At 37.8% G+C, this 11086-nt stretch overlaps 1 protein-coding gene and 1 non-coding gene across 2 annotated transcripts; one reads left to right on the plus strand and one right to left on the minus strand.

The window, feature by feature from the left end:
- The first annotated feature begins 6751 nt into the window (after positions 1–6751).
- Positions 6752–8116, plus strand: LOC113306139 (F-box protein At3g07870-like). Its single transcript, XM_026555113.1, has one exon. The coding sequence runs from the start codon at positions 6752–6754 to the stop codon at positions 8114–8116; it is 1365 nt and encodes a 454-aa protein (XP_026410898.1).
- Positions 8117–10097: 1981 nt separating this feature from the next.
- On the minus strand, positions 10098–10170 carry TRNAK-CUU. The gene has a single exon. It is a non-coding gene; the product is annotated as a tRNA-Lys (tRNA).
- Positions 10171–11086: the final 916 nt, after the last annotated feature.

Genomic DNA, 11086 nt, shown 5'->3' on the forward strand with positions numbered 1-11086 from the left:
AATGAGATTCTTGTTAATGTTGTGGACTCTTTTCGGATTCTCGAGTATGCGGTATGGGGAATTTGCTCAGAAGGTCCTAATAGATGTTCCATGACAACTTGAAGAAACCAGTGATTTCTGAGCATCTGGTATGAGACTTTTTCTCGGGAGTCCAAACCGAAGAGATTGTCCATAATAGTTTTGGTTTTGAATCTCTGGGAAGAAATTCTTTAAAGTGGTGAATAATGTAACACCCCGTGTTTTTAGCATGGCACATGCAGAAAGATGCGCCATGGCATGAGATGAAGCTTCATCTCAAGCTTGGTTGCGTGTTAAGAAGAATATTGGCCTAGAGCCAATATCACATCAAATGGTGCATTAGGCCAGTTGGGTATATGACCCTGGTAATGTACATCCAACATGGCTGGACACCGAGTTGGAAACGGACATCCAACATGGCTGGACATCGGAGTTGGCATTGGCAGTGAGCAGCCATCTTGGCCGGTCATTCGGAAATTCATGGCAACAGCCATGAATAGTGAAGCAAGCATGTCAATATGCTCCCCTTTTGAAGGTGCATTTACGGACCAGGCGTCAAGTGAGGTAGCCTTAGAGATGGATAGCCATCACGGATGGACATTGGAATGGCCTATGGGACAAAGTTGGAAGTACAGTCATCACGGCCCTTGACTGGACCTTGCTCAGGAAATGTTCATCCGTCATGGTCGGACATTAGAACTGACCCGTGAGCCAGAATTGAATGTACAACCATCACGGCCGTACATCGCAGTTGGCCAGGGTGGTGAGGTGCAGCCATCACGGCCTGGAGAGTTGATGCATGATTTTTGCTCCCCTAATCTAAGTTGTAAAAATGCCAAGTTAACATATATAGGGAGGGGTAGTTTGTTGAAGGTACATATGCGGACCATGTACCAAATAAGCTTGATAGCTTAGTCGAAAGAGTATAAATGATGCTTAGGCCTCATTTATAGATGCGTAACCTTACCAATGGAGCGTGTTAAGCATGAGCATCACTAGGCCATGCCGCAGACCAAATATTCAACACTTGGATGCATTTTGACGGAACAACATATACGGACTAGGCCATTACCCTTATTGCTTGGTTACAGCTTTGCAAATGAGTTGGTTTAAGTTGCTTGTCTCTTCGGGATGAACTACGGTTTGTGCTTGATCCCTTTAGAGTAGGGAAGCGTACGTAGGCAGCCGCAATGAGTTGCAGCATTGCCGATCCAGCACTTTGTCACTCATATCATCTAATTGTGAGATGATTGCAACATTCTGGCCTCTCATATCATCTGGATCGGTAGCTCGACGCAAAAGATGATTGTGGCCAAACTTGATGAGTCAAGTTGCATTCCATTCCTTGGATGCTCATACTTCCTATCAAGGCGTTCGACATAGGCTAAAAACCCGAGTGTCGTAATTTAGCTCAAGAGGAGTCCATTTTGATGGGAAACGACCCAAATATCAAGACATGTGATCTATAGATCCACATGGTCACCAGAATTTAGCCAAATTCCATCATTTAGGGCCTCAAAAGGTCGTTTTTGTCGTTTTAAGAAAGTTTTTGGTTTACTTAGTAAACCCTTCGCAGAATAAGGGTAAGTTGGAACGGTGTGGAACTTAAGTTAGTTGCATCATGATCGTTGAGCATGCCTGCGAGGGAAAATGAGCGTGCATTTCCCAAGCTTGGAGTCCCGAATCGTAGCTTCATCATGGCGCATCGGGGAAGTTACGGTCTGCGGGGCAATACGCCAAAGGCGTAATTTTCCGGTCTGTCACATAAACAATGCGATTATTCGAGGTGCGGAATTCAAACTCGCAGGGGAATGGTGTTACAAGCACATTAAAAACCGCAACAAGAACCTTCTACATCAAAAGAGATGGTGAACAACTCAGGTCCTCCACCACCACCTACACCTTAGGAGAAGAAGCTCCGAGAGTTGACATCTTCATGCTTATATTCATAACCGTTGTATATTACTCTATCTAACATTGTGAAGCTGAAGTCGAATTTGATTCACCATTTACCGTTTAAGGGACTTCTGGGTGAAGATATAACTGTCATCTTCAAATATTTCAGCATAAGATGACAAGTCTTAGACAAGGTACCGAAGACAGTGATAGGGGTACGATGCAATCCTTCACATTTTCGTTGTCAGATTTAACAGAAGAATGCTTGTATTACCTTCCTCCAGGGAGTGTTACAACATCAACTAGGATGAAAATGATATTAGAGAAGTATTTTCCTGCTTCTAAGGCGGTTGTTGTTAGTAAAGAGATTAGTAGCATTGTACAGATTATTGGGGAATCTCTTTATGAATATTGGGAGAGGTATAAAAGGTTATCGATTAGCAAAAAAGTCCAATATATATCCTAAAGGACTCGTGGAGGACGTGTTGGTTCAAGTGAATGAGTTAATATTTCTGGTTGATTTATATATTATGGGTATGAAAAATGGTGAAAATTGTTAATCTACTTCGTTATTACTTGGGAGACCGTCTATGAAAACTGCAAAGACGAAGATTGATGCTAATAGTGATACACTCACTATGGAATAAGGAGATTGTTCACTTCAACATATTTGAAGCCATGCGTTATGGTACTGATATCCACTCCACTTTCTCTATCGATGTTATTGCTTCGTTAGCACAAAAAATGTTTGATTTGAAAAGTGAAGATGAACTCGGAGTTGTGTTACGCAATAGCATTGAATTGGATGTTCATGGGAAACCGAACTTGGACGTTGAATAGATAAAGATCAAGTGGAGATGTGTGGTGATTTAACGACATTACAAGAAGCTCAAACGGGTAATATCTCTTATATTTCTTTACCCATAAGTAATGAGATTCCTTTACTTTCTATTGTGAAAGCATACTAGAATTGAAGCGTCTTCCTGATCAGTTAAATTATGCTTACTTGGGTGATAAATAGGATATTTCGGTGATTATTGCAAAGAATCTCACTGTCATACAAGAAGAACATCTACTTCGGGTTCTGAAAGAGCACAAAATGACCATTGGTTAGACAATTGATGACATTAAAGGCATTAGTCCATCAATGTGCATGCGTAGAATCCTTATGGAATATGATATCAAGCCGGTACGTGATGCTCAGCGTAGACTTAATCCCTCGATGATGCAGGTCGTGAAGAAAGAGTTCCTCAAATTACTAAGTGTGGGTGTGATTCACCCAATTTTTTCTGATATCAAATGGGTTAATTCGATACAGGTGGTGTCTAAGAAATCATGCATCATTGTTGTTAGAAATTGAGATGATGAACTTGTTCCTACAAGAGTTCAAACGTGATAGAGAGTGTTAGATCATTGCTCGGTCGAACTCACATGTGTTTCTATCTCAAGATTGTTGTCAAATTTAGTTGTCAAAACTATATCTTGATTTCTAGTCTACAATTAGTTAAGTTTCGGTCTAGGATAGAGGTAGTTGAGAAAAGAACCAGTCATCATTTGCGTTCTACCATTTGAAGGCGAAGATCAACCGAAGCTTTTTGGAGAACTTCATCAACAAAAGGTAAGTGAAGACTGAACCACCTATTTATCAAGTTATATTCACTTTTCTATCCTTGAGACGTTTGTCACGTAAATTTTTTAGTTTCCGAATTTCTCGAAATATAATGACTAAGCTTAATGAACACTTGTTCATACTTGATCAATTTCGGTGGAGAACAATTTATTGTTCGGAACCAAAATCATGATTCAAGTTTATCATTCAAAAATAGTCTGGAACAGTGATATGTGTCATTGATGTTATTCGGGAATGTTCCGAATTGATTTAGAGAAAAATATAGAACTATTATATTTTGAATACAAGACAGTGTTATCAGTCTTACGAACTGAGATAACTGTTATAAGTCTGAAGCCATATTACATGTACTCGTACACGTAGCGTAGTAGCTATATATCAACTTATAGATTTGTGTGATACACATATTCGTATGCACATCATGGGAAAATCTGTTTGTTTCATGATCCGTATGGGTATGCATATTCGTATGCAAACCATTTTGGAACTGTGGTAAGGGAACCGGATTTAAATATCCAAACCGGTATGCGAACCAATATAATTCTATGTTCTTGAACCAGTTTAGTACCCAAACCGGATACACAAACTGAAAAGGTTCTGTGAACTCCGGAAACGGTAAATTCTTAAGGTTTCCAAACCGGTTCACAAACTGAAAAAGTTCTGTTAACTCCAGAACTCAGTTTTGCAACTAAGTTTGCAAACCGGTACGTGAACTGAAAAATTTATACCAACTCTAGAACTCGGTTTTGCTTATTAGTTTGCAAACCGGTCTGCGTACCATGACTTAGACGATTCACGAATGACTCATGTATATATACTTTGTGCATATACCAACTATGTCGATTATGATTCAATTGCGATTAAATTAATTCTATGAGATGATTTTCATTTGATCAATTATCTAAAAACATTATACTTATTTGATCACATGATTGTCTCAAGATCAATGTCTTTGTGTTCATGGAAATGAGTATTAAGCTTTTAAGTTCAAACCGGCTAGTTTCGGCTAACCTTGTTGAACATAGTCTTTGTACACGGTTCAGATACGGTTTATCTAACCAGGGTGTATATCTTGTTTATGTAAATAAGATTCAAAGTTTTCACCTAACGATAAATATTGTTTGCTTGGCTCCAAAGCTATCTTAGCTTAGACCTAAAGCAACATATGCTTTGAATGTCCATATAAGGGGTACTCTTGGCAACTGGGATCTTTGAATCCCGACACTACTTTTTGGTGTGTCATAGTTGTATCTAGAGTCGTCCTCTCTAGAAACCCTTTTAAGGTTCGTGAAGCCATTTCCATTTAACTTTTATATTGATAACTTGAGTATCCTAATCTTATTCGATTGTTGATTTATCACTTGAACAAGATAGATAGAAATCACAAAGTTTTCTCCGTCTCAACTTTGTGATTCCGCAAGTTTTATACTTGTGAGGTGAATAATAATCCAGGCTGTACTTCGGGTTGCATAAGTCCGGATTTTGAGGATAGCTAGACTTTTATAAAATTGCTATCGATTTCCATCACCTTGATCCTACGTTTTTTTTTATCATCCGTTTCGATCATGATCATGAAATCAATTATATATAGGCTTAATTTGTGGGAGGCATATTTGGTTTTAAGTATTTAATTGAGTTGAAGCAACTCTTAGTTGGTGTGACTTCATCTAAGGGTATCAATTGAGTGGAGTCCTGCTGGGATTCAAGAAGCGTAAGGAGCGCGACTGTACCTGAATCACTGAGTTCGGGGTCAACTACATTCAAGACCGAAGTTAATTGGTAGTACGCTAGTGTCTGTAGCAGCTTAATACAGTTTGGTGCTCGATCTGGACTAGGTCCCAGGTTTTTTCTGCATTTGAGGTTTCCTCGTTAACAAAATTTCTGGTGTCTGTGTTATTTCTTTTTTCGCATTATATTGTTTATCTTTATAATTGAAATATCACATATTGTTTGTTGATCAATCATAGTAGATACGTCCGATCTAGTTTATTGGATAGGATTTGAAGAACTCTCTTTGTAATTAGGTTCACGGATTCAATTCTGTAAATGTTCTAATAATAAGAGAGAAAAAGAAATAACTCTAGACACTTTCCTTGATTGAGTTTTAACTCTCGTAGTTATGTTGAGTTTGTCCATACAAATTGCCTACGAAAAAGTTGGTGGTGTATTTTGGTACCCCTAGTGTTTTCAGAGAGCATGCATAGACTACATAAAGCTTAATGTCGCAACTACAGAGGATCACTTTCCTTTGGCTTTCATTGATCAAATGTTAGAGATGTTAGCGGGACATTCACATTATTGCTTTTTAGGTGGTTATTCAGGGTATAATCAGAATGTTATTGCACCGGAGGATCAAGAGAAGACCACTTTTACTTGTTCATTTGGTACATTTAACTAGTAGGCGTGCAACAACTCTTTCCAAATGTACGGTCACATCAATGCATCGTGTTTTGATCTGAGCCATTCGAACAACTATGTCTCGAGATCAGAGAAAATATAATATGGATTGATTTGATCCTTCGTGTGTGGCAGATGCATACTGCTTCTGAATTGAGATCTTGCCACATGTACGATATATATTTTGCAGTTAAAACAATATTTTATCTGATAGTGTCCATTTAAATGCATATTTCCAACTCATGACACAAATTCAAAATGATTTTCATTTGAACTTCCATGCTAAAGTATAATTTTCTTTCTTCAAATTACATAAAACTATATCCGTTTTCATTTTGCAGAAAGTGTGGTGTACAATATTGATTTATATATATATATGAAAATTTACCTTGATTTTTAAGGTATTTAAGCATTACCCAACTTTATACAAATTAGAGTGACTTTTTTTTTTTTTTTTTTTGACTTACCAAATGCACTAGGACTGGCAATCAAAATTTGTATTCCCATGAAATTATAAATCCCTCCCAACCAAACACACCATAAAAGAATTTGATGGCACAATCGGTGCCTGGAGAATGGGTATACTTGCCTTTTAGCGAAGGGGCCACTAAAGATGCCAGGACAAGTCGTTTAAGAGTTTTCTGGGACCAAAAACATCCCAGATTGAAAAACACAAGTAATGGTTTTCCCTTAAATGCATTTTCTCCCATGAAATTAAATTAGGGATCTGACTTGCAATTTCCGCCTCGAAACACTTTCACCCAGTTTTTGAATCTTTTCCCACGAAATTCATACACACCAATTGAGAGAATGAAGAGCAGTGAAGAAGTAGGAAGAAGAAGAAAAAGAAGCGGGGGACTTGAGAGAAAAGGAGATCTCGATGTAGCAGATGGTGAGTCAAACTCCATTACGAAGGTTCTCCCAGATGAAGTCATTGTTGACATATTTTCTCGATTACCTGTTCGTTCAGCATCGAATTGCAAGCTGGTATGCAGAAATTGGTGCGAAGTTATTCGAAGCCCTTTATTCAGAGAGACTCACCTTCATCGAGCTTTACTAAGGAAACACGATAATACGGTGAGTTTCTTGTTCTTAACTTTAGATAATGATAGTCGACTTTATCATGGATCGCATTACGAAGATAGAGAACCCTATATGGAATTTAGAAGGATTAATCATCCACCAATTAAGAAGAAATATGGTAAAACTGCAGTGGTAGGGTCTTGCAATGGTTTAGTTTGTTTGTCCAAGTACTATCCACCTAATATTAGTGATCCAGTATACATATGTAATCCCTACCTTGGAGAACAGATTACTCTTAGAAAATTCTCAGTAATGGTGACAAACAAGAACAATGTTGTGGTTAAGAAAACGTCTTATTTGGATGGTGAAATTGTGAGTGGGTTTGGGTACAATTCTATCAGTGATGAATATAAAGTTGTGAGGATTTACTGTGCTGCTGGTGGACTGAATGGTCAAATTCAGGTATACACTCTTGGTAGTGGAAGTGGGTGGAGAGACAAAGAAGAGATTCCTTACTCATTGAAGCGTGATGAAATTATTACTTTAACTCATTTCCTCACTGACTCACATACTGACTATTGGGAGATATATAACCCATCTCGTGGTGTCCTTGCGAACAGTGCTCTTCATTGGTTTGATCAAGAATGGGAAATTGTAGCCTTTGATTTGGCAGAAGAGCAGTTCAGTTTGCTCCCGTCACCAAATTGTGATGGCGTGAGAAACTTTCTTCCACTGCAAGTGTTGGAAGGGCGGTTGTGTGTTGCCAGCAGAAGCCAGGATGGTAATCGTCTTGAAATATTGTCATTTTACAAGGCAAGTAGTGAGTGGGAAAATATGTTCAGCATATCATGTCGGTCAGATGACTTTAAGGATGTTTACTGGCCAATTTCTCTGACATTGAGCGGAAAACTTATATTGCGGCCAAATTACGAGACTCTCATTTGTTATGATCCCCAAACTGGAGAGTTTAAAGAACAAATGGTTCGTAACACAGATACTCATGTTGGGCCATCCTTTTGTGACTATCCCAAGGTTGAAGCAATACCTCACATGAATAGCTTTGTTTCTTTGAAAGCTCTAGGAGAGAAATCTAAGACGATAACAAGTGATGCAACTAGTAGCAGAAGCAAAAGGAGCAGATCACTACTGTAGATTGTGGTATGTTGAATTTACTTTTTCTTTTTTTTTTCTTAAAGATGCTTTTTGTAAAGTTTTTGTGTGCTTGTTTACAAACTATGAGCAAATAGTTATACTCTTACCATCTTTCAGTTACTACCATGGACTTTAGTTTCATGATTTGGTTTTTAAAACCTCAAATTGGTACATAGGTTTACTGGTATGGTTTGCCTCCTCTGCTGCAATTTTGTAACTAATCAAATAGAGGAACTAACAGTTTAAGGAATCTCGGAGCTAAATCACTGTTCAGTTGCTTACTATCATTTTCCACTGTTCATATTTTTGCAAATATTTTTGGAATTTCAAATACACAATGTTCTTTTTACTTGGAATGAGCTAAAAAGAAAGAGAAACATTTACACCGGAAAGACTTAACAGTGGAATCTTAATAGTTTCTGAGCTTGTTGGGTATACCATAAACAACTTCCTCTGACAATGGTTAGTGATGGATATACAAATGCGCATGTTGCCTTATTATGTGCCATTAAGGAAGAAGACGTGTTCTTCTAAGGCATTCTTTTGTTGATTGCTGATTATCTTTCGATGTGTTATACTGTAAGTAACTTATGCAATTCTTTTTTTTTTTCTTAATTCATCATTGAATTCTGTATCATTCATGTATTTGGAAGGGGAAAAAAACGCTATCTGAACTCCAAATAGCACCATGAGCTGTATGACAAGATCCTACTAGTGGAATGTGGGACTCATGGTCTCTTGCTCCCGTGTGTTAGGATTCAGGCAATCATTAGCTACTTTTGCAGTCTAAGCTCTATATTGCAGGAGTCTATTTGAATGCCATGACACTACTCTCAGCCTAAATGTTGTTTACAGGAGATGTGGAGGAGGTGTTTTTTCTGCATTCGTACATGAGAACTTAGCTCAGTTCTTAATTTTGATGTTGAAATGGAACTGGGAACGCAATGGTAATTTCTGGGCTACATCAATTATAGTCAAAATGATAGATAACAAATCACCTAGCTAGCTACCATTTTTACTTTTGCCCAGTTCAATCTCAGATGAATTCAGTCCGCCATTTGGGTGGATGTACGGCATCTGCTAGAACTTACAGTTTTAAAAGTCAATTTTTTGGTTCTGCCGTTATATTATTTCTTGCGACTACTCACTACCCGTCCTCCTCAAATCATGTAGCGACCTAGTTTGACCTTATTTTATATATAAGCAGAAAGCAACCCAACCCAAGTTTAATGTATATAACCTCAGCGGGACTTCACCACCGGCGACCTTTAGTTTGGATTTTGATTTGCAGAATAGCCATGCCAAACTCTTGCATACACATTTTGTCTTTTTCACATTGGGTTCTCTCATTCTCTGTAATTTTGTTTTCATCCAGTACACATTGAGATTAGCTAGATTCATTTAGTCTATCTCTAAGTTGAACAACCTCCAGCTGGAAAGATTGTTTCCTTAAACTTGGATTAGTCATCATATTTCTCATCTATTATCTGCATCTTTTAACCTTCCAACTGCTGCATAAATCTTTGACATGGATACATAATTTCCTGTGGTTTCTTTGTAGTCCTGTAAATAGATCAAGTTAGCAGACACTTGTTACTAACTGCCAAATCGGTAATGCACAGTATAGAGGGTATTAATAACTTTAATTGCCAGAAACTATGAGGTAGAGCTGAATAAATAACTTTCAAGTGAATTATATCTGATATGTCCATACAGATTTCTAGGTACTAGTTCAAGTTTATACTCCAGTGTTGAAAAATTAATGTTTATAACTCGAAATGGTAGAAACTATTTTAGAGCTGAATTTCCGAGCATAGGGTCTCCTCATTTGCAAGAACCAATTTTTCCTTGTTGCAGAATTACAGTACGATACGGCAAGAACCTACAAACATCAAAAAGAAAGCAACAAAAACCTTTTGTCACTGTACTGTAGTGATGTACCTGAGTTCGAAACTTCAGAATAGAAAAAAGAAACTTAAAGCGCCCACCGTGGGGCTCGAACCCACGACCACAAGGTTAAGAGCCTCGCGCTCTACCAACTGAGCTAGACGGGAAAGTTGTTCGAACGGTTGTTTAATAACAAACGTAACGCTGGGAATATTAAAATTATGAAATGCCCAAAACTAGCTTAGCAAAACTAAGATGCAGTGAGCAAATAGCTAGCCAAAACACAAACAAGAGTTGCCAAAAGTTTTGTTGCTCGAGAAGAATCACAGAATAAATCGGATGTTCATGCTAATGACCGAAAGAGTTATTCATAAAGGAGCTAAAGGAAAACAATAAAATCAAACATCTCAGTGAGTTTGTTTGGAATATATGTTTTATTTTTCTACAAAAATCTGAAGAAAGTAAACAGCTTTAGATGATATTGATATTGAATGCAAAATGTGTAATTTTGAATGCGCACATCTACATCATCTTAGCTTTAAGCCTCTAAAAGAATTTACTAGTATTCCAAATACGCGAATAAGATGGGCACAACAAAATTGCAGCTTCATTTTAACACGCATTATGAGTCTACCTGTTCAAAAGTGTAGAACCTAATGGCCATTCAAATGCACATTTGCAACTCATGGCACAAATTCAGAATGATTGTATTTGAACTTCCAGGCTAAAGTATAGGAAAAAGATTTCAAATTACATAGAACCACGCCAGTTACCATTCTGCAGAAAGTATGGTGTTATTGATTGTAAAACTAAACATCAATTATTATTTTTCTTACTACGATTAAGCAACACAACACCAGCATAACCCATGACACTCCGGCAGGACAAGATGTCACTGACACGATATATAGAGCTGAAAGCTTAAAAAATAGCATAACTTCAGAACAGAATATTAGTACTAACCAGAACTTCATCTTGGTGCCTCCATGTAAATCCTTGGGGCCTAATTTAGTAATTGGAGATGCATCATCATTCACGAAGCAAACCTCTAGAGTTTGGTCTAATTCTCTTTCAGGGATGACG

Source organism: Papaver somniferum, chromosome 8 (genome assembly GCF_003573695.1).
Source record: "Papaver somniferum cultivar HN1 chromosome 8, ASM357369v1, whole genome shotgun sequence".
In the NCBI taxonomy this organism is placed as follows: Eukaryota; Viridiplantae; Streptophyta; class Magnoliopsida; order Ranunculales; family Papaveraceae; genus Papaver; species Papaver somniferum.